Source organism: Macrobrachium nipponense, chromosome 14 (genome assembly GCF_015104395.2).
Source record: "Macrobrachium nipponense isolate FS-2020 chromosome 14, ASM1510439v2, whole genome shotgun sequence".
Lineage (NCBI taxonomy): Eukaryota > Metazoa > Arthropoda > Malacostraca > Decapoda > Palaemonidae > Macrobrachium > Macrobrachium nipponense.
In genome coordinates this window covers 63,169,285-63,197,016 of record NC_087207.1, presented here as the reverse complement: position 1 = coordinate 63,197,016, position 27,732 = coordinate 63,169,285, and the positions used below count along the sequence as shown (strand labels likewise).

General features: G+C 43.7%; 1 protein-coding gene across 1 annotated transcript in view; it reads left to right on the top strand.

Moving 5' to 3' along the window:
- The window catches only part of LOC135226561 (laminin subunit beta-1-like), a gene marked incomplete in the record, with an annotated part of 308,726 nt that overhangs the window by 115,337 nt on the left and 165,657 nt on the right, over positions 1 to 27,732 (top strand). Inside the window, 2 exon segments of the mRNA XM_064266238.1 lie at positions 17,679 to 17,806; positions 22,719 to 22,914. Coding sequence (XP_064122308.1) covers positions 17,679 to 17,806; positions 22,719 to 22,914 — 324 coding nt within the window.

Here is a 27,732-nt window from a genome sequence, read left to right as displayed (position 1 = left end):
CTGCAACCTCAACTCCTGTTGACCGTCCAGAGACTTTGCCTACTCAGCCATCATCTTCACTTCAAGGGGAAATGGCCTTAGCTCCGCTTCGACAGCATTTGGAGAACTTAATGAGTTTTTTAGATGGTAAAACTCTTGAGGGTAAGAGTAGAGATCAGCCTTTCTTCCCTGTCTCATCGGACGATGAGGAGCAGGAACATGACTCTTCACCTGTGTTTGCCTACTCAGGCCTTTTGAAATACCAGTTGGAGAACTTTCCAATTTCTTTGTCCCAGCTTCTAGTTCTCCTGCTTCCACCTTCCTCATGCAGAAGCTGTCAGACCCTCGTGTGCCAAAGTTAGTTCTCTCCTCTTCTGCTAAGAGGTTGTTATGGGATGTAGAGGAGACCTGGAGAAAACCACCTTTGCCTTTCCTCCCTCAAAATTGATTAAGTAGCTGTAACGTTTCTATATCACTGGAGAAGGGCCCTCCCTGGGAGTTTCTGCCTCCTCCCAGGGGGACTTTTCTGGTCTCGTCGATGCAGCTCGTAGATCTGCTTTTTCTTCGGCCAAGGTTGCTTTTCTTCTCCCGAGCTTGGCCACATGGTGAAGAATATCTTCAAAGTCTTGGAGATCCTAAGCTTATTGTATTGGACGATTGGGGCTTTGTCCAAGAAGATGGAGGACTGCCCCAACTTGCCAGAGGACATGGCTGCGGACTGACTTGGTGTCCTGTCATGTGCCAATAAGTCTATTAGAGATGGGCCAGACGAGATTGCCTCTCGTTTTTCGATGGGCATTTTAAAGAAATGGGAGCAGTGGTGCTCTCTTGCCACTAAAGGGGTGCCCGTCATAGAAATCAGCACCCATGTTCTCTCCCTTGGACAAGACTCATCTTTTTCTGGAAGACACAGTAAAGGCAGTCCTTACCTCCATACTGAAGAAGTCTACCCATGACTTGCTAGCCCAGTTTGCGAAATGCATTTTCGGGGAGGAAAATCTCAACCCTTCTCCAGACCTCGATCTAATCTGCGACCTGCCTTGAGGTCTGGGCCCCCTCTGAAAGGTACCCATCAGCTTGACAGCCTACCCTCCAGGCTCAGAGAAAATTCTTGGCTCTCATTCGAGAGGTCAAGGCTCAGCTTTAGAAGGGAGCTACAGAGGAAGTTGTCGGCAAAATACAAGAAAGGTTTTACAACAGGCTCTTTGTAGTCCCCAAGACATTTGGGGGGCTGGAGGTCCGTCCTGGACGTCAACACACTGAATCTTTTCATCCTCAAGACGAAGTGCAACATGGAAACAACTCGGTCAGTGTTAGCATCCCTACACCAGGGAGACTGGATGGTGTCCATGGCATGCAAGATGCCTATTTCCATTTTCAGTCCTTCAGGAGTATCTGTGTTTGTTCCTACATGATATACAAACCCTCAGTCCTTTACAAAAGGAATTACTTTCGGGGTAGCTGGAATTACGACCGTTAAATTCTTGAACAAGGGGGTTAGGTAGTAACTACCATGTGGCAGGCAGGTAGGCCAGCCTGCCCAGATGTAAACACTCCACTTTGCTTTTGGCCATCTTCTGATGAAGACGTGTTTATGTGAGCTCTTGCTGACTGGCCGTTGATCATTTTCCTGGTGGAATGTTTCTTTTTTAATTTTTTTTGTTTTTTTTAAATAAATATGAATATACTGTGTTTGATATTAATATTAAATTCAATCAATTCAATTAATATGTAAACCCATTTTTTGTTATAGCCTTGATAGCCGCTTTTCTACTTTGAGTTAAAGGTCAGCGGCAAAGCTATGCCAACATCTTTATTATTTACATACTTTCGCCCTTTAATGATGAGGACGAGACATGTATTTAACTTGAGAACGAGACATGCATTCATCCGAAATTTACACTTATGCTTTGGGAATTACTGAGGGGAACTTCAGAGGTTTGTCCTTTATTTTGTTTTTTCTGGTAATTTCTCTTCTACTTCATCCTTTCACTAGCTATCGGATGAAGGTAGAAGAGGAGGCATATGGTGTTGGTGTTTGGGGGAGTTCCTCTCACTTAGGAGGGCGGTGCCCTTGGATGCAAGAGGAGTATCCTTATTACTTTAAATCATATTTTCTTTATTTTACAGACTAACAGTGGTGATTGTGTTTACAGCAGTATTGGTTGGATAGCTCTTCGTATTGGTTATCCTAACCTTGGAAATGTACCTGTGACTCGTAGTATGCTGTGATATTGATCCTCGAGTGTGTGTACTGATCCCATGCTGGTAATTATATTCATTTACCACTACTACCCTGGAGTTACATCACTGGACGAAGCTTTCGCCGCTGCCCTGTGTTGATTAACTATTCCTGATGGTAGAAGTCTTGCAGAATTTGGAGAAATCGAAGAGGAAGAAAGTTCGTCAGGTGTCGTCATCCTCCTCTTTGAGATCATCATATTTTCATCAGTCTCCACCCCTTCAACTCCTAAGGCTCCTTGCCGTAGAAGGAGAAGGTAGTCTCCCCCCCCAAGAAGTCTCGTCACGGGACTTCTAAGGGTCTGTCTCCTCAAACTGAGGAGGCGGTTGGGTTTCCGCTGGGTCTCCCATTCCTTTGGGAATGGGAACCGTCACGCTGTCCCCAGGGCCTAGCGTGTCGGGAGTTGTAGAAGTGCAAACTTCGGTTTGCACTTCTGCTGCTAGTCCTAGAGGTTCTGCCCCTAAGACTAGTTCCGTGTCGGGCGCTTCTGCGCGAGTCCCCTAGTGCATGTAATCTTCGGATTCACGTGCATCCAGATTCCTTGACGCTGAGTCCGCTCAACATCATGACTCGGGCAAAGGGTGGAAGAAAGGAGCGAGTCAATCAGGTGACTCATGCCTTGCCGGTGATTGCTCAATTCCCAGGGAGGACATGACAGTCCTGCAGGACCTTCCACGCAGAGACCGGTGGAGGCTCCCCATCCAGTCCTCTTGAGAGGTTTCAGCCTCGACGAGGACTTGGATGAGTCGGAGGATGGTATCGGCTCTCTCCATTCAGGTGCACGCTCAGCCCCACCTAGATGACGGTGTGACTGACCCGTCTCGGTGGTGGCAGACGCTTTGCCTGCCCTTCGAAAGTTTCGTAACCCTCCTCGGGGAATCGTTCTTTCTGCTGCTGCTCCATCAGGTCCTCCCTCCCAGGTTGCGCTGGGGCCTGCTGCTTCGGCAGCCGCTGCAGCCCAGTCCTGGATGGGAGAACTTTCTGCCGTCCTGAGGAAGTTGTCGAAGAAGAAGAGGAAGGTGACATCATCATCTTTTTCACCTTCATCTTTGTCGTTGTCTTCTGCTTCCAAGGCTCCCCAACCAAGGAAGAAGGTGGTCTGGCCAAACCCCCCCCCCCCCCCCCCCAAGAAGTCTCTCACAGAGATTTCTAAGGGTCTGTCTCATTGTCCCGGTGAGACAGGCGGGCCTTCCGCTGGTCCTCCCATTCCTTCAGGACCGGGGCCTGTCTCTCCTTCCCCAGGGAAGAGAAAGACGGGTACCATAGAGGTACCAGCCACTGCTGGTACCTCTGCTCCTGGCTCTAGAGGTTCCACCTCTGGACCAGGAACTGTCTCGGTTGCTCGCCAGCGAGCGTCGTCGAGTGTACTGTCACCTGGTGGTGACCGTGCAGCCAGGGTCCAGGCATCTGAGTACGCTTACCGCCAGGACCCAGGCACGGGGCGGAAGGATGGTAAGAGTTGCCCAGGTGACTCGCCAGACCGGCGATTGCTAGCGTAGCGATCGACTGGTACCCAGGGTAGACGTGACGGTCCCATCTGACCGTGCACGAGGCAAGACTTGGAGGAGGTCCCCCAGGTCCCCGGGAACAGCTTCGGCTGCTTCTGGGACCGTGACGCGTCGTGTGGACAGTGCTCGGTCTCACCACGTTGGTGGACACTACCAGTCACCCTACCGTCGATCACACCATGTGATCGAACGGTCCGCATGACTGGTAGCAGCTCCCCTGACACAAGAGACTGATGCTACTGTCCTCGGTCCAGCACTTTCCACAGGGAGATCGCTGGTCCAGACCTGCAGACCGGTCGTCACCTCGGGTTGTTGATCACCTGCAGCCCTCTCTGTCCACCAGTTCTGCCGGTAGACAGAGTGGGAGCATCAGATCTGCCTCACCTGTCCCTGCAACCTCCCTGGTGGGATACACTGGGAGGAGCAAGGCATCCAGGGGGTATCGTGAGGAGTGTGCTTCTCTCGGTCCAGCCCCTAGAGCCTATGTGCCCAGTTCGGTCTTAGGACCGGACAGGTCGTACGTTCAAATGATTAGAGGAGATCATGGGGAGCTGGCGAGGACGATGACGCTTTCCTAGACTTGTGCAGTGTCACCACTGTTCACGTGACAGTCCCGCTGGACCGCGCACGAAGAGACCGGTGTGGGCTCCCCCTTCTGTCCTCTTGAGAGGTTTCAGCCTCGACGAGGACTGGGACACGTTGGAGGACAGTATCGGCTCTCTCCTGTCAGGTGCACACTCAGCCCCACCCAGACGACAGTCACGGTGACCGACCGGTCTCGGTGGCAGCAGACGTTTTGCCTGCAGTACAAGAGTTTTGGAACCCTCCTTGGGAAAGCATTTTCTCCAGACTCCTAGATTCGTGGAGCAGCCATCACCGCAGGTTGATGGCTGCCTGTGACTCACTTCTCTGGCTGCTAGTTCCACTAGCAAGATAGCAAGAGCGTCCAGTCTTCCTCCCCCTTTCCCTCTCTTCCTATGACTACGCTGGGAGGGGCGAGGTGAATGGGAGGGATCGTGCAGAGCACTCACCGTAAGATTCAGTTTCAGTGTCGGGGGACTGCGTTCCTGGAGGGACCTCCAGGTCCTACCGGACGTACATCCACGTCATTGAGAAAGGATCTTGCCCATTCCTCCTCAATTTCTACAGGAATCGAGGAGGGCCACTACCCGATGATCATCTGACGATCTGACGAAATTCAGGGGGTTCGCCAAGTGCTTAAAATTCTTTGGAATTTCTAGCACTCTCAGAGTGTTTTGGTCTTTTACGAGCTGCAAACACTTGGGGGAGACTATGGTCCAGAGTGGGCGAGACGAGAATTCCTGATAATTGTTACTACGATAATTGGAAATCGCTGAATCCTCGAATTCCTTGAAATTTCTGGCATCTCAGAATGTTGTGGTTTTCCTGTAGTAATTTCCAAACACACTGTCGAGACAGACATTCCCAGTAATTGTTATTACGAACTCTGGAGTCTTCCTAAGCCATTAAATTCCTTGGAATTTCTAGCGTTCGAAGGGTGATTTGGTTTTCTGAGATTTCCAAACACTCGGGCAACGGGTATTCACAATGATATTGCCCATGGAAGTGTCTCGGGAGGGGCTCGGCTTCGATGGACCTGATGGTCCGTCGCCTCAGTATGCTGTCACCACCGGGATACGGAGAAGAACGGGCAATTACAGTCAATTCTCCTCTCTTTTTTCCCTTTACTTCCTGGTTATACCAGAATGAACAAGGAAATAAGAGGAATTCGATGGAGTTTATTCCACAGACTTCGAACCCGAGAGAGTGTTTTTGGTTCAATCCTAGGATCTTACCAAACATACGTCAATCCGTTCAGGATGGATAGCACTGAGAGTTTGAATGCCTCTCCAGTGCTACTGTTTTTGGAACATCCAGTTTGGCTTGAACTAGTCGTCTTCGGTATCCTGTTATCACTGTAGAAGTCTCCCCTCGGGAAAACTTCACCTTTGCTCTCTTCATTAGAGAATGAAGGAGGTCTGCTTCCAGTCCTTATTCCTGTTCCTCTGACGAAAGAGAATTTAGGCTGGAGGTCGATGTACAGGAACATACAAATATACTACGTATATTTCTCTCGCAACATGCTTCTGTTATCAGTTGAATTGTCTGAGTAGTGGCACATAACTGTAGTTAACTCTACGGGTATGTGACCGAGACGAATAGTATCTTCTCTTAATTGACCTACAACTCGGGACGGCCTTGCAGGCCTCCCAAGAGTTACCGGTTTCGATTTTGAGATACTAGTGGTATTGTTTACCGACAGCACCACAGCATTTGCATTCACCGAATAGGAGGGTTGCTTTCCCTCTCATTTCAGTTAAAATGCAAATGCTCAAGCTTATCTATTTTGCGCTCGATGGTTCTACCTGAACACATTCCTTCATGGAATGGAATACCTGTCAACTCAGGATGACAACGAGTTAAGCAAGAGCTAGCGGTGTATGGCACTGCCAGCCTGCCTCAGTCAGTATGGCTTGCTTTCTGAGATATTTCGATTTGGTATTGTTTCTCTGTCGAGGATTGACTACCGATTCGAATCTCTGCCCGGCAATCACAGACTTAGGTCTGTGTTTGGCAGAATTTTCGCAGTGCCCATCTCTCCTGCATCGCATTTTGCCGTTGCGAGAATTTTCAGACAGATATATCTCACTAGTCTCGTTATAATCTTTCTGTTTACCTCACAGTAACAGAATTCTGTAGCCTAGTCTTCCGCTTCATCGCACCTGCCGCTGCGATGACACTGAATGATATTCTTCAGACAATCTGAGTTTGTCTTCTAATATACATTTCGTAATTCTTAAGGTGTGCAATTATCCTTTGTTCACCCCGAATTGTAAATGAATAACGGAAGACTTTGCCTGTTCCCCGCCCTGCCAGCTCTGCTTCCAAGTAAATAGAAATGTCCTCCCTGATCCAACCCATAAGAAGCGGTTCTTCAGGCAGTACAATCCCTGTGTTTTCATTACTGAAAGGCTCCGCTTTCATTGCAAACTCCGACTTCCTCACTGAACAGCAATAAAATAGCGGTTTAGCTTTTTCAGTCCTCTGTAAAACAACAGGGATTAAAGCCATCTTCACTGGTTGGTGTCATCGATGGGACTTTTTCTATAATCAGAATCTTGAGAGTTTACCTCTCTCGATTCATCTATGAAGACGTAGGTCCGCATTCACCTTAGTCATTCACTAGTATATAGTACTGTTTCTCCTTAGTTGAGATTCAACTACTGATGAGAACTTCTGTCTTGCCTTGAGGGAATCATCATCTCATCTCCCAACATTGGTGGGGAACACGATAGACGATTTGTATGGTTGTTCTCAGCATAACTCTTCAAAAGATGGGTGTCATGTTGTGACTACATCTCAGATGCATGACGGCTCACTGAGCGGTGAGCGCAGTCAGTCCGCATCTATTGAAGAGTCCGAGTCCATCATGAGCTACGCTGTGGATTTTGTATTGGTCATTACTTTGTCCTGTTGGCATGTTGCTGTACCCATAAAGGATCGACACCCATCATGGAGTGTCAGTGTCTTTATCCGCTGCGGACTGCCATTGCAGAAGTGTCCGATGACACGTCTTTCTCTGAGACTTACGAGACCGTGAGAGACTGCTCTGCAGTTGGATAGTCCAGTGGATGGGTACATTTCATCAGTTCCACATACCAGTACATGCATCAGGGCTCCATGACAATTTGGAGATAGACAATCTTTGTGTGCTTGTCGATTGTGAACACATAGAACAGAAAGTCCCTCTATGTGCCTACCAATTGTAAACACTTGCTTAAATTGCTTTTTTGATAGTGTAATCACTGTCTCATTCTAAAGGAGTTACCCTTCCATGGTTTAATCAGAGCTCCATGGTGACCAGACTAATGTCAAAGAATTCTCTTTTAGCTGGTCTTGTGGCCAGGTGTTGTGTCATAATGGTAACTATTATAACACACGATGGAATACAAATAAACACAGGATAAGAGGGCACTCTCTCTGATCCTCAGTTAATGTTGAATCCAGTTTACCTATGCCAAAAACCTGGAAGAAGAAGAAGTGGCTGTGTGCTTATGCGTCGTCATATTGTTTACATATGACTAGAAACAGACCAAGAAGTCATTACTCTTTCTGGTCAGTCAATGTATGGTGCACTGAAACCAGCACTCAGTACTTTAAGCTCTTTGCTTCTCTGATTTTATTACTGATGATCATTGAAACTTCAAAGTAAAAAGCTAAGGGCTTAATTAACTTCCAGTTAAAAATTTTCTAAGTGTAGATATGGAAATGTGATTTAATCTGTATAAAAACTGTAAACAGGTTTTTTCGCTAGCGCACTTCAGCGCTTTTCTCGATTTATGATTGTTATTTGTAAAAGTGCACTTTGTTTTGAAGAATTCTCTTTAGAAGTTTTATCTAAAGAAACGTTCCACAATTATTATTAATATATACATAGATAATACTTTCACATATCGATGTCTGCAATAGCCTTCTAGGCAGTAGCTTACATCGATTCATTGAGAATAATTTAGACTGTAGTAGATATTGTCTGTTGAATTGTAATTCAACTTGTGAATTTTAACGATAAGTAAGACTATAAAATACATTTCATTTTATCTATCTCGGAGAGGTTGGTCTTTATTGTTACTATGCTGTTGTACATTTGCTCACTACAACACACCGTGTGGGATTTTCAATACCACTACATGTACTATATTAAAGTTAAAATGGTTAAATTCTCATTTTCAAGAAGAAATAATTAAGTAAAGCAAATTACTGAGTAATTTTTGCCATCAGCAGTCAAATAATTATGATCATTGTAATGCTCAAATATGTATATGTAGTTTTGGTTTTAACCAAAAGTTTTTATTGAAAATAATGTTAGTAAACATATGGTCTTCACTTTTCCACTATCACTTTCCCACTATTTTATTATTGATGATGTTGATAATCTCACATTCATTGAACAGTATATTAAAATGAATAATAAACTATAGTGAATAAATAACTATAATGAAAAAGCATGAAAAAGGGATTTTGACGTAAGGAAAATCTATTTCTGGGCGATTGGCTCGTGTCGCCAGCGAAATATCCTTTAATCTATTATTTCTAGGGTAAATGTACTAACACATACCAGAGAATAATAAAATAAAGAAAAAGGTCAGTATAAACTGACTCGCTCACCCTCCAAGAGGGTGTCGGTATGAACACTAGTGGCGAGTGAGACACTACCACGAGCCAAATACCAATAGAAATCTCCCACAACAAAAACCTCCATGGAGGAGAAGCCGACCCACAGATGTGAGCAGACTCGTTAACTATACTACTCCATCCCATGCTGCCGACTGCTGTGCCTCTGGTGGCATCTGAAGTTAGCAGACAAATCTTGGGCGAAGGGATGGGTAGGGTGGGATTTCGCTGGCGACACGAGCCACCAATCGCCCAGAAATAGATTTTTCCTTACGTCAAAATCCCTTTTCTGGGCTCAGCTCGTGTCGCTGCGCGAAATCGTTACCAGAGAAATAGCACAAGATTGTAAACAAAAGTAATAAAATAAATCAGAATAGGTCTCAAATAAAAAATAAAGTAAATATAAAAAAATGAATATAATTGCTAAGAAGATACAAATACACAGTGATACAAAATAGAAATATGCTTAAATTACCCTTAATTCTAAACATGTTTCTTATCATAAGGTAATTTACATATGTACAGAGGTTAAATTGGTCTTACATATAACAAAATGGTATCTGTGTAAAGGCATGTATCAAAAATATAATAGCAATTAAAATAATCAAATGAACAAATTAAACAACAATGATAATATATAAGGAATGCATATGACTTAATATACAAAACCCGTAACCATTATAAATGAGATGTATCCCCTAGCATAAAAATAAGGGGGTAACATCCATGAGATCAAAATCCATAATCAACTGTGAGTGTCCCTAGCAAAAAATAAGGGGCACCCACTACATCATTGTAAAAGCAGCTAAGACACCAGGTGAATGTAAATGAACACGGTAGGAATAGACGAACTGTTGGGTGAAGCAGGTAGAAAGGAGGACTGAATCTTCTACTACCAATTAACTAGAATCAGTTTCCCGCTGCTACTGCTGAAAATTTCAGAGCTTCCAAGGACTTAAGGTAATGGCGTTTGAACACTGTCGGCGATTTCCATCCGGTATACTTTTTCAACTCATCGAAGTTCATGTGTTGGAAATAATTAATTGAGGTGGCTACTGCCCTGACATCATGTGCTTTCGGGAAAGAGTCAGGATTGGCTTGCTTAATAAAGTACAGGATTTGTTGCCTGATGCCTTTAATGGATAAAGTTCCACCTTTTTCCCTCTTAAAGAGGGGACCCGATGAGGATGAGGAGGTCCTGGACAGAAAGGCTCGTAAGGTTGTAACTGGGCAAAGAGATACATCTGTGGAAGGGGTAGTACCTTCCAAGGTTCCCACCTCATCAAAGGATCTTCATTCTTTGCTAAAAAGCTACGTTCCGGAGAAAGTAGTACTTTTCCCCTGTGGGAAGGAATTGAATATGATCCGGATCTCTGGATAACAAAGCCGACAGTTTCTGAAATTCTTGCTCCTGAAGCTAAGCTTAATAAAAACAGGGTTTTCCTTAAGAGCATTATAAACGAGCATGTGTCATTATCGGTTTCTGAAGCCAGTTTTAGAACATCATTTAAGAACCATGAAACTGACGTAGGCCTTACAGAAGGTCTAAGTCTAGCACATGCCTTAGGAATAGACGAGAAGTAGGAATCCGTCAAGTCTATGTTGAACCCAAATTGAAATATCTTTTTCAAGGCTGACTTGTTTGTCGTAATCGTGCTAGCTGCTAAACCTTTTTCAAATAAGGATCTGAAAAAGGATATAGCTGAATTAACTGTCATGATTCTAATATCAGATTCTCTCAGGAAGATTGCTAACTTTTTGACAGCAGCATCATACTGTCTCAAAGTTGAATCCCTTTTATCGGATTCCAAGAAGAGAATATTCTGAGGGTCAATATTCGCATCTCTTTTTGCCGCAAACTTCATGAAATCCATAAAGTTAGGGTTTTGAGAATCCCTGAGGAAGCGAACACAGTCTTCGTTTGTACTGACTGGGAGAGCCTGGGATTGGGGATCCGAAGAGGACGAAGGGCCCAGCTCCAGAATTAGGGGATACCAATTGCTCTTCGGCCAGTCTGGGGCTACTAGAGCCACTTGACCCTTGAACGTCCTGAGTTTGTTTAAAACTTTCATAAGAAGATTCACTGGGGGAAAGACATAAATCTTCTTCCAGTTTGTTCCAGTCTAGAGCCAGGGCGTCCGTGGCATAGGCCAGAGGGTCCAGGTTGGGGGCTACATAACAGGGGAGTTTGTGATTCGCTTGAGATGCGAAGAGATCCACCTGTAGCCCTGGGACTCTTTGAAGGATCCATTGGAACGAACTGTTGTCCAGTGACCATTCCAACTCTAGGGGTACTGATCGGGATAACGTGTCTGCTATGACGTTTCTCACTCCCGCTTAGTGAGTGAGGAGAGATGCCAACTGAACTTGTCTGCCAGGGAGAAGATGGCTACCATCACATGATTTAGATGACGTGACTTGGAGCCTCCTCTGTTTATACAATGTACTACCACTGCGCTGTCCAGAACTAGCTTTATGTGGGAGTACTTTTGGTGGGCGCAACCTTTTTAGAGTCAAGAACACTGCCATTGCCTCCAGTACGTTTATATGGAACTGACTGAACTGAGGTGACCAAGTTCCTTGAACCTTTTGGATCTGGGAATACCCTCCCCAACCGCTTAAGGACGCGTCTGTGTGGATGGTAATCCCTGGTGGAGGGAACTGAAGGGGATACTGACACTGACAAATTCTTGACTTTCGCCACGGCCGAAGTCGATTCTTTAGAATCAGAGGGACTGAGGATAGTTTGTCCCTGGACCTGACATTTGCTCGTGAGCGCCAGATTCTGGTTAGGTCTTTCAGTTTGGCTTTCATTAAAACGTTCGTCACTGATGCAAACTGGAGAGAAACCCAGGATCCTCTCCTGAGCTCTCCTTGACGCCAGTTTGTGATTTAGAAATTGCTTGACTGACTTCGCTATTTCTTTCCTTTTGGTTGATGGAATCGACAGAGTATGGGAGGATAGATTCCATTGAATGCCCAGCCACTGAAAGTTTGACTCTGGAGTGAGTCTTGACTTGGTCCTGTTTATCTTGAAGCCTAGATATTCCAGGAAACTGAATCACTTTCAGTGTAGCTCTGTTGCATTCCTCGACTGTTGAAGCCCAGATCAACCAATCGTCGAGATACGCTACTACCATAATCCCTTGTGATCTGAGTTGTTGCACTACCACTTCCGCTAGTTTCGTGAACACCCTGGTGCCACGTTGAGTCCGAAGGGAACTACCTTGAAGGAGAATGCCTGGTCTCCTATCTTGAAACCCAGATATGGACGGAAGTGTCTTGCAATAGGGATATGATAGTAGGCGTCTGTAAGATCGATAGAGGGGGTGGTCACGCCCCACGGGGAAAGTAAGGTCCGCACCTGTGAGATCGTGAGCATCTTGAACTTGTCGCAGCGGATGGCTAAGTTTAAGCGGGACAAGTCTAAGATACCCTTCTTTTTTGTGAGCCTTTCTTTGGCACGCTGAACAAGCGACCTTGAAATTTTAATCTCTTGACTCTCGCTATAGCTCCTTTCTGAAGGAGGTCCTCTGCGTACTCTGTCAATTCCTTGGAAGGAAGTTGACGGAAAGGTCTGGATGGAGGTGGGTTCGTCAACCAGCTCCAACCCAGGCCTTTTGACACTATGCTCTGAGCCCAATTCGCTGAAGTTCCACCGGTGGCGAAAGTGAAACAGCCTCCCTCCTACCTGAAGTTCTTCATTGTTCTGGTAACCGCCTCGGCCTCCTCTGAAGTTGCTTTCCCCTGTTAAAGGGGCCTCCCGATCCTCTCCCACGAAAGGAACGCTTACCTCTGCCTCCTTACCCGACCCAGCGGTCATACTTCTGTGAAGCTTGACTCTCGAAGGCTTGATTGTAAGCTGGAGAGATGGCGTAGAGGTGGAGGCTGAGGCTGAGGGGATATCACATAAATTGGCTGTGATTGAGCCTTAGATGGAAGGTTGGGCTGTTTGTACTAAGGGCACCGCAGGAACTTGCTGAGGAAAGCGTAGGCTGCTTTTTCTGGTAAGGATGGAAACGCCTAGGTTTCCTCTGTCCCTTACCTTTAGGTGTTAGGTCTTGTCTCCTCTTAGCCGTAAGGCCCCAACGGTCCTTAAGGCTCTGATTCAGCCTCGTAGCCTCTGACTGGACTTCCTTCACCATAGCTTCTGGGAAGAGATCTGCTCCCCAGATGTTAGACGAGAGTAACCTATTCGGCTCATGTCGAATGGTTGCCTCTTGTAGGACATGCTTCCTACAATTCGTTCTAGCAGTGGCAAACTCAAACATATCCGACTGTACCGTTTGAGTCAGGGCTTTGGTCATGAGCTTAAAAAGCGGTTCTGAGCCATAAGCTATGGTTGCTACCTCGGACATAGCCATAGAGTTAATTGATCTGGCTAATCGCGATTTCGCGTCAAATTCAGCCTGAATAAGGCTATCTGGGAGCCTGGGTAGCTTTTCACCAAACTGCTCCATAGCACAGTCCCGGTTTGAGTTTGGCCAGCTGGAGAAGGTGTTTGGCAAGTCCTCCCACAATTCTCCGGCTGAGGGGAGCAACGGAGATGTGGGATCTGCTTCCTTCAATTGAGAGGCATGGGTTCCCCCTTCTGGGCCGCTGGGATGGTAGACCTCGCGATCTTTGTCAGGAACGGGAGCGGGTACTCTCATCCATTGTGAAAATGGTAAAGGGACTCTTGAAAGGTTGTATCCTGGTATTAGAACAATCCATGTCCTCTAACATCTGAGCCATTCTCTCTGAGCCTGGTCTCGTGAATAGAGGACTGTCTCCTTTGGTACCCTATCATCCCGAACCATGGCTGAAGCTGTAAGCCTTGCGTAGCCTATGAACGGAGGCTGGAGGTCTTCCGGGAAGAAGAACTCGAAGTCCTCTATCCTTCGAGTTCCGAATTCCGGTATGGAAATGAGACCGTCTTGGAAGGGGGCGTATGACGCTACTCTCCATGGATTGTTCATCGAGAACGGATTGGTAGCGCGGTCATACGGAGGAAGCTGAGTTCCACTCGTATTGGAAAGTGAGGAGAGGCTAGAGGGGCTTCTCTCAGTCCGGCTATAATGGAGTCCTGGGAAGTAATCCTATCCGACAGACGAGAGATCATTTGTTCCATGCTACTCTTTAGGGACCCAACCAGGTCGCCCACCTGTTGCAACAGGCCAGCATTGGAGTCCAAGGCCGGAGCTGCTGCGGAGGTGGAGGGGTGGCTCTGAATCGGAACCAAGGGTAGCGGAACTGGTGACTCTGCCGGGGTGCGAGATCTCTCTCTGGAGGATTTACTCCTCGAGGACTTAGAGCCGGAGCTAGAAGCTTTAGACCTGTCTGCTCCGGGATTCCCAGCCGGAGACTTACGTGAGGAGGATGACGCCGAAGTCGACTTCTTAGACGACGACGACGTCTTAGTCAAGGATTTCACTGCTTGACCCTTGACCTTAGGTCTAACCGAAGCGTCAGGAGGAGTATATAATTCATCACCTGTAAAGCCTTGGAAGGATGGAGAGGTTGCAGGAGTAGAAGAAACAGTACACCCAAGGGTGACCCTTGGGTGTCCACCTTACCTACCTCGACCAACAGGTCGTCGACACCTACCATAGGTTCCACATTAATATCTAAAGTCGCGACGTCCGTGGAGATATCCTGGTCTTGGTCAGTTAATGAGGCAGCCAGCTGTTGTTGGATGAAGGCGATAGTAGGGGCCGCCTCTACTGGGTTGACGTATCCTGTCGCCTTGCCTCCGGGGAAGATTAACAGCGCCAACCGCTTCTCCAAGATGTAGGGCATACCCTTGGCGGCGTTCTTCCCAAAACCCAAAACCGCCGACCCAGGCCCGCAGGGTTGCCAGTGCGGTATCCTTCACTGCCGGCGCCTGAAGAGGGGGCGTAGATTAGATTTGAAGAATCACTTAAAACTAAAACTTAAAATATAACTTAAACTTAGATGCCTTAAGTTAAAGTGAATGATGAAAACTTAAGCACTAAAACAGAAGCGGAGCAGCTACCGGAGATGGAATACTCACCTTCTAAAAGCTGGCTCACCAGATCGTAACATATGGTACACGTCTCATGGTACCAGACCTGGATGTCCCCGTGCAGAGTCGCGCATGGAGCATGGGACCGGCAAAACTTCGTGTCCACATGGGTCCTGAAGTGTGGCGGCGCATCCCGGATGCTCACAATTGGTGGCCTGTAAGTGGGAAGACACATGAGTATCTAAAGAATAACACTTACAGGCTAAGGACAGAAGAACTCCGTTGCATGCCGGAGCGCCGGAAAAAAACTTTTGGGCATAAACCCCCCCCCTGCATCGCCTGAATAGGCTATAATCCCGGAGATATCCGGTAAGACATGTAAGGGAGGGGGGGGGGAAGGTTTAAGGTACTTAAGATAAACTTATAGTTAATCTAATAACACTTAAACCTAAAACTCAAACGAACCGGTAACAAGTTCCAGTGCGTAGCGGAGTGTAGTAACTCAGCAATACGGTAAGGTTAGCAGGACCCCCTGTATGCTCCGGTCCACTCTACTGGGTGGACTAACATCTTCCCGCTGGATGCCAGGACTCCGATCAGGAAAGGAGTCCTAGTAAGGTCGGGAAGAGCGAGGAGGCATACAGGCTCGAGCGAACCGGAGCGACAAGGAAGCAACGGATGGGGGGAAAGGCCAGTACCCCCCATCACATTACCACCGGGCCGGACCGATGAGCCGGAGAGGTCGCGTCCAGTCTGGGTCTGTCCCGTCTCCCTGGCCCCTCCGCCTGAGGGGGAGAGAGGGAAGCATGCTCGGGTATGTGGAGCGAGCGTGGGCAGACCGACCCACCCTCCCCCGACTCTATGGAAGAGCGGGGGAGGGGGGAAGGGGGGAAGGGGACTGGGGCGGAGGCGTCTGGCTGTCTCGTGATCGCGTAGTGACCACGAGACGGTAAGACTAAAATAATGACAACTAAGCTAGGACCAACCAACTGATCAGAGAGATGCTATCGGGAAGCAACTGAACTGAAAAGCGGTAGCATGGAGACCCACTGGGCCAAAACCGACTGATCAGAGAGATGCTATAGGGAAGCAACCGAACTGATGAGCGGTAGCATAGGCTCGATGAGCCAGGACCTAGGCTAAGCCAGACGCCTAACAAACCTAACCATAACAAAATACATGGTATAATTAGATAAAATAAAAGAAAGAAAACAATATAGTAGGAGAAAAAATCCAGGAGTGTACGACTAACCCGAAGGAAAGCCTACCACTCAAAGCTAGTCAGAGGCCGATACTAAGAGCCGGGACTAGGGTCTGGAAAGAAGAAGCCTACATAAGGTAAAAGACATGCATGCATGACAAACCTGAGTAGACAGTACCCTAAGTAAAACGGATAATCAATATAGAGCGTACATAGATAAGGGGATGTTCTAGGTATGGGAGACCGAGAACGAACCCACCACGCGGCAGAACCATGCTGCCATGCTTCCGACCCCGAGTTCGTATTTATACCTAAAAAACGGCAAATACTGACTGAGGGCCGGAAAAAACCAACTAACCATAAATACTGAGTACTTAACTTAGCTGCTGCAATAGCTGCACGCTCCATTATAGATAAATCCAACGAAAGGGCACAAAAAAAAAAAAAAAAAAACACAGAGAGAAAAATATCACGTGTGACTCGTGTGCGCTAACTGAAAAGGATGACCACCAGAGGCGCAGCAGTCGGCAGCATGGGATGGAGTAGTAGTAGTACGAGCTGCTCACTCTGTGGGTCGGCTCTCCTCATGGAGGGTTTTTGTTGTGGGAGATTTCTATTGGTATTTGGCTCGTGGTAGTGGTCTCACTCGCCTAGTGTTCATACCGACACCCTCTTGGAGGGTGAGCGAGTCAGTTATACTGACCTTTTTCTTTATTTTATTTATTCTCTGGTATGTGTTAGTACATTTACCCTAGAAATAATAGATTAAAGGATATTTCGCGCAGCGACACGAGCTGAGCCCAGAAAAGAAATAAAAATTCTTTTGCTGGGGTAGTGACGTTTGATTATGCTCCGGATCGCACTGTTCCGAAATCTGAAAAATTACAGAAACTGAAGCACATCTGGTTCCAAGGATTTCAGATGAAGGATTGTGCACCTGTATTGTGCTTTTTGGGAATGATCTAGAAGGTGATTGAGATGTGTGACTATATGGTTTGACTATATTTTAAGAAGAAAATGTATTTGTTGTAATACTATTATTGGCTTATGCGGTATTTACTTCTTTAGATTGCTTATAGTCAACCAACACAAATTTTTATTATTTGAAATGAGTTTGGTCCCATGGATGCTGAATTTCAGTTTTCTATTTTAGCTTGAAGTTGAGAATTGTCAGGTAAATATAATAATTAATTACAGTATGTAAATTTACATATATCTCTACATTAATACAGGCAGTCCTTGGTTATCGATGATTCAGTTTTATGGTGCTTGTATAGCACCAATTTCTGGTTATTGGCACTGATATCAGTTTTATGGCACCGATACTTACCTAACAGTTATTGGCGCCATAAATCACCAATTTTCGGTTATCGGCGATTTTCTCTTTATCATCAAGCAGTCAGAATGGAAGCTCTACTGATAACCTTGGACTGCCTGTACTTGAGTTATTAGAAAAAATGAAATAGTTTTTAAGTATTGTGGGTAATTTTTAAGGAAAATACTAATAAGTCCCAAAAAGGTGAGATAGAATAAATTTCTGTTTTATGTAATGCTCTTATTTTCTATATTCACTTTATTTGTTCATTTCAGGTCGGCGATTTGTTACAGTTTATCCACCTGTATGCTTTGAAGCTGGTAAAAGATATAAGATAAGATTAGACTTTAGAAGATCAAATGCCCAGACGGATTCTCCTTCAGCATCAATTCTTGTTGACTCAGTTAGTGCTCATTAATGTTTGCTTTTTTAATAAATAATGATTAAGGCTTATATATCTATATATTCTGCAGGGATATTTGTCTGATATTATAGTAAGATGTTTGAAAATCAATTACCAGTGTTGAAGCTTGACAAGTTTGTCATACATAATGTAGATTCCCAGTCTGCTGCTGCTCCAAGTGCTGTGTACAGATATTGAGCCTAAATCAGAATTTTGTAAAGATTATATAATAGTTATACTGTATATCCCTAATTATTTCAAAGTGTTATTGAGGTTCCTATTATATCATACTTGAAAATGAATGTACTTTTGATAAGTTGATTACCAAGGTACAATAATGAAACATTCTGGCTCATTGAAATTGACTACAGGTATTTGATTTTTGGTTATAAACTACAAATTACAAAAAAAACTACTGTTTGTCTTCAAGGAATATTGGTTGAATCTTAATTACAGAATAGTTTTATGATTAGCTAATACTGCTCTGGGTTCTTGCTCCTTGATTTTCTGTGAAGAGGTAACTAACACTACTTTGGGGTGAATTCTATGGTTTTACTATGAAACAAATTTTTATATTAAATCATTAATCAAGAAATACTTTTCCTATGCTTTCAGCAACAATAATTGCTCTACAGGTCTGTTGAGGATCCAGAGGACTGCATTTTCTTTGTTTTAAGGGTTTTCCTCTACAGGGGATATGGCTCACTTGCATCTTTCGTTCACAGTCTTGGTCAATGCTTTGGCCTTTCATGACAGATATGGAATTAATCGCTGCAGCAATATAATGAGCTACAACTTTTTGTGCCCTCTCTGGGAAGTTGTCTTCTGCTACCTTCAGATCAGCTGTATTGGATTTGATTTCAGTCTCCTCATCATCAGCCTTCGGCCTTCTTTGTAGTCTTGTTCATCCTCTCATTGCTTCTTATCTCATGGTCAGTATCATTGTACCCTGTTGCTACTCTGGAAAATCTTCCTTAGCTCCTTGGAAGTCTAGGTGCTTTCTCCCTACTGCAGTGGCTTTGCAGCTCACAGCCATGTGTTTCTTGATTTCCTTTTCATGCAGAGCATGACATAGTCTTGTAGTGCAGGCAGTCCCCGGTTATGGGCAGACTCGGTTATCAGCGATCCAGTTTTATGGCGCTCGTCTAGTGCCATAAAATTGGCAATTTATGGTGCCTTAACGGTCCGAGTTCTGGTTATTGGCACCATAAGGCTAAGCACCATTATGGCGCCATAAATGGGTAAGTTTCAGTTAATGGTGGTTTTCGCTTATCAGCACCCCTTTCGGAGCAGAACCCCTGCTGATAAACGGGGACTGCCTATATTGGTATTTTTGGGGAATGGGGTCCATCAACAGAGAGCCTTAGGTTCTAGAGGTCATACACTATGGCTTTCATCTGTCTTTTCCTCTTCATAATTGCATTTATTCTCTGGTTTTCCTTATTTGGTTATCACTGCAAGGAAACTGTTCTTCACTGGTGATGTGACCTCTGTGCTGTAAGGAATAATATGAACAAAGTTGCTTTGTAATCACTTTGGTTGTTCTGTTGGGTCTCTTTCAGTTTTTATGCTTCCATAGACATGAGGGATGTATTCATCCATGTCTCGCTTTTATATATTCTTTGACATTCCGGCCCTGATGGCGTCTTTTATGCTTTATTTAGCTTTTTTTTCTCTGTATCAAGATGTTTTTGTAGTGAATATTGTCTTCCTCTGGATTGTGCTACAATAGGTAACTGGATAGGAATCTCAGTCTACTTTCTCCTCCTAGATGGATGGGGAGGTATTCATGTCCTTCCATTCCCCATTCTCTGGCCAGTCCTGGAAGGGAGGAAAAGCTAAGAATAGGAGAGGCTGTAATAGTAAATGAAAACCATGTTCCATTTTTGTAGCTTTTTACTTTATTGCTGTTTATGTATGTACAGTGGACCCCCGTATTCGCGGTCTTATACTGATAAATTTAAGCTGTAAGTTTTAGCTGAAGCTAAGAAAAGAATATTGATCTGCTAACAACTAATATTATCGGGCATCAGCAACATGTATTAAACTCTGCCAAACTTTGGTACAAAATTTGAGAGAAACGAGTTTCAATCAAAACTATTGGGCATGAAAGAACTCATTTTACTGTTTTCACTCCAGTAAAAGATAAATATGTGAAGCTCGTAGTATTCTGATGAGATCAAGTGAAAATATTGAACAGGATCTGTTGATTTTTGTTTATGCAGTAAACATGCCCTCAACGCCATCTACTAACGAAAAAAATAACTAAATTTCGTTCACAAACGATATGTATTTAAGAGATACAGTGGTACCTTGTTTTTTTAATGTTTCATATGTCAAACTTTCCGTTTTTCAGACAGAATTTTCAAGAAAATTTTATATCGTTTGTCGAACAATTGCTCGTACTTCGAACTGACTGATTATCTAGTTTATAGTTGTATTCGACTGCCTGCTGGGTCTTACAAGTTAAACTGTATTCATTTTTTTATTTCATTTACAATATAGAGTTTAATGATAACAATATTCGACAAAATACATAAAAGAGTAAAGCATTTGATGTAAAATTTAGCTTTTAATATAACATTTAGCATAAAAGATGCATAAAATAGTACGTAACCGCGGTGATGTCACCCCAGCTGACTTGAGACTGAATGAGGGAGCGTAGATATGTTGAGGAGAGAAGGAGAAGAGAGGGTTAAAATATTACTGTATGTATGTAAAAACAATAACAATTCACATAAAAAGGGAATTTCTCAATAAATTTAACGTAAAGATAAAATATGAAAACAATTTAATGCAATACAGAAAAAAAAGTCTTAATTGAGCCAGTGTTCGGTGCACCGAGTGACACGGTCTAGTTGAACAATATTAACAAATTAGTAAATGAAAGAACAAAGCTTTTCACAATAAGATTTAGCACAAATGATTAACAAGATCATTCGTCATTGTGGCGATACACAGCTAACTTGAGGTAGAGGGAGGTAGCATTTATATTTTTTAGGAATGATGAATGAATGATTTTAAGTTATTGTGCGTCATGGTACTGTTGAGGAGAGAAGAAGAGACAGTAAAATCTTTACTATAATATGTACGTAAAAGCAGTATCAATTCACATAAAAGATATTTCACAATAAATTTAACGTAATGATTAAACATGAGAACAAATGCAATATGGTAAAAAAAAAAGTTTGCTCAAGTCAGTGTTTGGTGCACTGAGTGAGAGAGAGAGAGAGAGAGAGAGAGAGAGAGAGAGAGAGAGAGAGAGAGAGAGAGAGAGAGAAGAACGGCTCTGCTTCTCATTGACTTATCAGCTGACCTGGGATGATTATGCGCCCATTTCTTTCACTTACACTAGATCTGACCAAATTACTTTTATTTTTGTTATGGTATAATACCAATCCAGTGATAACTGCTTTTTACAGTTTTTTTACTATTGTAAAAGTAACTCACCTCTGTAATAAACAAACTGCATGGCGCCGCTTTCATCTTCTGCATGCCTTCGATTGTTTGTTTAAGCGGCTTCCTCGTGAAAAATTATTTTATCTCTTTCCTTTTCTTGCATTCTTGACTTTTTACTTATTTGTTTGCAAAATCCTCATGTTTGTTTTAAAAGTCTGGTGTTTGCCAACATTAAGTTGATGTATTGTGACATAATTAATCTATTTCGTGCCCTTAAGACCAAGTGTAAACACACTGATAACTCTCTCTCTCTCTCTCTCTCTCTCTCTCTCTCTCTCTCTCCTCTCTCTCAGTCATAATCGGACGCACACACACTATCGATTCCTTTGATTATCTTTGTACCTAATGTGAATCAAATTTATTTTGTTATTAACCTTTGCATACTGCAACCAATTCGGTTTGCTCAATTGGTTCCCATCTCTCTTCCCTCCATTCCCCAGCCGACTGGCACCATTCTTACCAAACAGTTTGTAAATCACACACAGAAAAAAAAATGATAAAATTTTACTTCATATAACGTAATGTTTCATTACTTTACACTCCTAATTTAAGTTTTGAACACATTAATAATAGAAAAAATGTGAAAAGGGGACTTTTTGGGTTGGCTGGAACAAATTATCCTGATTCTCTATTTCTTATGGGGATATTTATTTCATATTTCGAACAAATCATACTTCGAACAGCCTTCTGGAACAGATTAAGTTCGAAGTACGAGGTACTACTGTATTTCGACTTAAAAACACTTTGTATAATGTAAAATAACATTGTCCCATATAAATAAAGTATCTTGAGATTCATTTGTGCTAACTAGAAGCAAAAAAGTCGCTCTGATTTGAATTCAGTCCAGCAAAACAAATTTTACTCGCAATTGCTCTCAGCTGATTTCCAAACAAAAACATTGATTGCTGTTTGTATTTTATAATACAAACAAACAGTAATATGAAAATACATATAATATCATTGGGTGCTGTGAAGTAAAGCATAACTTTTTAAAAGATCTGTGAAAAAGATGCATATTCATTGTTTGTATTTTAACATACGATACTAATGTGATTATTACATAGTCTAGTTTTATATTTCATGTATGATGCAACCCCTTTAAAATTAGCTTCAAAATTAGGTCTTCAAAAATCGCATGATACGTGAGTATATACGATATGTTAAAAGTTTTATTTTGCTCTTAGAAGCCCTGTCCTGAGGGCCTGAAATTGGTACTTTTGCATGATTGATTCATCCTCTCTGGTGATTGCTTCAACCTGCCAAGGTATGGGATGGGACCCGAGACAGGTGAAGATTTGTGGTTCCTATTATGAGCAAGGAAATACTTTCCTTGAGAAAACAATTAAAAAAGGGTTTTGTAAGTAGCCAAATAACTTCAGATTTCCATATTAAGAATAAATAAAAGAACTTTGATATATGGAACATGAAAGTCATGTAAAATTCTGTATTTCAGATTATGCTAATTCCAAGAGCAGAAAAACTACCCTTTTACTCTGGATCGCAAGAAAATGATAATTTACGCTATGAGTACGAGAGATACAGATGCAGTGAAGGTTTCTATGATGGCCATACACTAGCTACTGTACCTGAGATATGCAAAGATAACCATTTTGGCAGCATTGGATTATATGTGTATGGACAAGCATTTTGTAAGTAAAATATCTCTCTCTCTCTCTCTCTCTCTCTCTCTCTCTCTCTCTCTCTCTCTCCATTAAATTGAGTATTTTTTTCACTGTTGCCTTATGATTTGTTAATGAAAACAGATTTTGAAGCTTTAGAGCTGTGTAAGGACTTTCTCATTAGATCTGGAGTAAGGTATTTAAATTTTAGATGTAAGCACTTCTTATCCTTTTCACAAAATATTTTTACTGTATTCTAGGTGTTCTTTAGATTGTATTTGATTGAATTTTTTTCGATATCTCATAAGTCATTGTGCTAATCTGCTGGGTTCTTAATGTGCAGATAAAAGGGATTTTGACGTAAGGAAAAATCTATTTCTGGGCGATTGGCTCGTGTCGCCAGCGAAATATCCTTTAATCTATTATTCTAGGGTAAATGTACTAACACATACCAGAGAATAAATAAATAAAGAAAAAGGTCAGTATAACTGACTCGCTCACCCTCCCAGAGAGTGTCGGTATGAACACTATGCGAGTGAGACCACTACCACGAGCCAAATGCCAATAGAATTCTCCCACTACAAAATCCCCCAAGAGGGGAGCCGACCCACAGAGTGGGCAGCACCTACTACTACTACTCCATCCCATGCTGCCGACTGCTGCGCCTCTGGTGGCCATCCTGAAGTTAGCAGACAATCTTGGCGATGGGATGGGTAGGGCGGGATTTCGCTGGCGACACGAGCCAATCGCCCAGAAATAGATTTTTCCTTACGTCAAAATCCCTTTTCTTGGCTCAGCTCGTGTCGCTGCGCGAAATCGTACAGAGAAATAGACAAGATTGTAAAGAAATTCAACAAAATATAAAGGGTCTCAAATAAAAAGATAAAATAAAAATAAATCAATATAATTGCTAATAAAGATACATATACACAGTAAATACAAATAGAAATATTACTTAATTATACTTAATGCTAATATATTTCTTAACTTAAGGTAATATACATATATACAGGAGAAATATCATATATGTACAACAATGGTATCTGTGTAAAGCGTTATGTATCAAAATCATTTAAAGGCAATTAATATACAAGTTGAATAAAACAAACTCAACAATAACAAAATATAAAAGAATGTATATGACTTAATATACAAAAACCCCGTAACCATTATAATAAGATGTATCTCCTAGCATAAAAATAAGGAGATGACATCCACGAGATCAGTAATCATCACAAATGTGAGTGTCCCTAGCAAAAAAATAAGGGACACCCACTATATCATCATTAAAGCAGCTAAGACACAAGGTGATCGTAAATGAACAAGGCAGGAATAGACGAACTGTTGGGTGAGGCAGGTAGAAAAGGAAGACTGAATCTTCTACTAAGGATTAGTCAGAGTCAGGGGAAACTATGTTACCCGCTGCAACTGCTGAAAATTTCAGGGCTTCCAAGGACTTTAGTATGACGTTTGAACACTGTCGGTGATTTCCATCCAGTATACTTTTTCAACTCATCGAAGTTCATATGTTGGAAATAGTTAATTGAGGTGGCTACTGCCCTGACATCATGTGCTTTTGGGAAAGAGTCAGGATTGGCTTGTTTAATGAAGTACAGGATTTGTTGCCTGATGCCTTTAATAGATAAAGTACCACCTTTTTCTATCCTAAAGAGAGGACCGATGAGGATGAGGAGGTCCTAGATAGAAAGGCTCGTAACGTTGAAAACTGGGCAAAGAGATATATCTTGTGGAAGGGGTAGTACCTTCCATGGTTCCCACCTCATCAAAGGATCTTCATTCTTAGCTAAAAAGCTACGTTCTGGTGAAAGTAGCACTTCCCCTGTGGGAAGGAACTGAATATGATCCGGATCTCTGGATAAAGCCGACAGTTCTGAAATTCTAGCTCCTGAGGCCAAGCTTAATAAAAATAGGGTTTTTCTTAACAGCATTATAAATGAGCATGTGTCATTATTGGTTTCTGAAGCCAGTTTTAGAACATCGTTTAAGAACCATGATACTGACGTAGGCCTTACAGAAGGTCTAAGTCTAGCACAGGCCTTGGGAATAGACGAGAAGTAGGAATCTGTCAAGTCTATGTTGAACCCAAATTGAAAAATCTTTTTCAAGGCTGACTTGTTTGCGTCGGAATTGTGCTAGGCTGGCTAAGGCCATTTTTCAAATAAGGATCTGAAAAAGGATATAGCTGAATTGATTGTCATGATCTTAATATCTTGAATTGTCTTTCAGGAAGGTTGCTAACTTTTTGACAGCAGCATCATACTGTCTCAAAGTTGAATCTCTCTTATCTGATTCCAAGAAGAGAATATTCTGAGGGTCAATATTCGCATCCCTTTTCGCTGCAAACTTCATGAAATCCATAAAGTTAGGGTTTTGAGAATCCCTGAGGAAGCGAACACAGTCTCCGTTTGTACTGACTGGGAGAGCTTGGGATTGGGGATCCGAAGGAGGACGGAGACCCAGTTCCAGGATGAGAGGATACCAATTGCTCTTCGGCCAGTCTGGGGCTACTAGAGCCACTTGACCCTTGAATGTCCTGAGTTTGTTTAGCACTTTCATGAGAAGATTCACCGGAGGAAAGACATAAATCTTCTCCTAGTTGTTCCAATCTAGAGCCAGGGCGTCCGTGGCATAGGCCAGAGGGTCCAGGTTGGGGGCCCACATAACACGGGAGTTTGTGGTTCGCTTGGGATGCGAAGAGATCTACCTGTAGACCTGGAACTCTCTGAAGAATCCATTGGAACGAACTGTTGTCCAGTGACCATTCCGACTCTAGAGGTACTGATCGGGGATATGAGCATCTGCTATGACGTTTTGCTCACTCCAGCTATATGGGTGGAGGAGAGATGCCAACTGAACTTGTCCGCCAGGGAGAATATGGCTACCATGACATGGTTTAGATGACGTGACTTGGAGCCTCCTCTGTTTATACAATGTACTACCACTGCGCTGTTCCAGGACTAGCTTTATGTGGGAGTACTTTGGCGACGTAACCTTTTTTAGAGTCAAGAACAGTGCCATTGCCTCCAGTACGTTTATAATGGAACTGACGGAACTGAGGTGACCACGTTCCCTGAACCTTTTTGAACTGGGAATATCCTCCCCAACCGCTTAATGAAGCGTCTGTGTGGATAGTGATCCCTGGAGGAGGAAATCTGAAGGGGCACTGACACCGATAGGTTCTTGACTTTCGCCCACGGCCGAAGTCGATTCTTTAGAATCAGAGGGACTGAGGACAATTTGTCCCTGGACCTGATATTTGCCCCTGTGAGCGCCAAATTCTGGTTAGGTCTTTCAGTTTGGCTTTCATTAGGATGTTCGTCACTGATGCAAACTGGAGAGAACCCAGGATCCTTTCCTGAGATCTTCTTGAAGCCAGTTTGTGACTTAGAAATTGCTTGACTGACTTTGCTATTTCCTTCCTTTTTGGACGATGGAATCGACAGAGTATGGGAGGATAGATTCCATTGAATGCCTAGCCACTGAAAGTTTGACTCTGGAGTGAGTCTTGATTTGGTCCTGTTTATCTTGAAGCCTAGATATTCCAGGAACTGAATCACTTTCAGTGTTGCTTTGTTGCATTCCTCGACTGTTTGAAGCCCAGATCAACCAATCGTCGAGATACGCTACTACCATAACCCCTTGCGATCTGAGTTGTTGAACAACTACTTCCGCCAGCTTCGTAAACACTCTGGGTGCTACGTTGAGCCCGAAAGGAACTACCTTGAAGGAGAATGTCTGGTCGCCTATCTGAAGCCTAGATAAGGACGGAAAGTGTCTTGCAATAGGGATATGATAGTAAGCGTCTGTAAGATCGATAGAGGTGGTGACAGGCCCCACGGGGAAGTAAGGTCCGCACCTGCGAGATCGTGGAGCATCTTGAACTTGTCGCAGCGAATGGCTAAGTTTAAGCGGGACAAGTCTAAGATTACTCTTCTTTTTTGTGAGCCTTTCTTTGGCACGCTGAACAAGCGACCTTGAAACTTTAATCTTTTGACTCTCGCTATAGCTCCTTTTTGAAGGAGATCCTCCGCATACTCCGTCAGTTCTTTGGAAGGAAGTTGACGGAAAGGCCTGGATGGAGGTGGGTTCGTTAACCAGCTCCAACCCAGCCTTTTGACACATGCTCTGAGGCCCACTTGCTGAAGTTCCACCGGTGGCGAAAGTGAAACAGCCTCCCTCCTACCTGAAGTTCTTCATTGGTTACTGGTAACCTCCTCGGCCTCCTCTGAAGGTGTGTTTTCCACTATTAAAGTGGGACCTCCCGATCCTCTCCCACGAAAGGAACGTTTACCTCTGGCCTCCCTTACCCGAGCGGTCATACTTCTGTGAAGATTGACTCTCGAAGGTTTGATTGTAAGCTGGAGAGATGGCATAAGAGGTGGAGGGCTGAGGCTGAGGGGAGATCACATAAATTGGCTGTGATTGAGGCCTTTGAAGTGGAGGGCTGGGCTGTTTTGCACTAAGGGGGGAACCGCCGGAACTTGCTGAGAAAAGCTTTTTCTGGTAGGGCTGGAAAACGCCTGGGTTTCCTTTGCCCTTTACCTCTAGCTGCAGGATCTTGCCTCCTCCTAGCCGTAAGGCCCCAACGGTCCTTAATTTTTTTGGCTCTGGTTCAACCTCGTAGCCTCCGACTGGACTTCCTTCACCATCGCTTCTGGGAAGAGATCTGCTCCCCAGATGCTTGACGAGAGTAACCTATCGGCTCGTGCCGAATGGTTGCTTCTTGTAGGACATGCTTCCTACAATTCGTTCTAGCAGTGGCAAACTCAAACATATCTGACTGTACCGTTTGAGTCAGGGATTTGGTCATAAGTTTGAAAAGCGGAC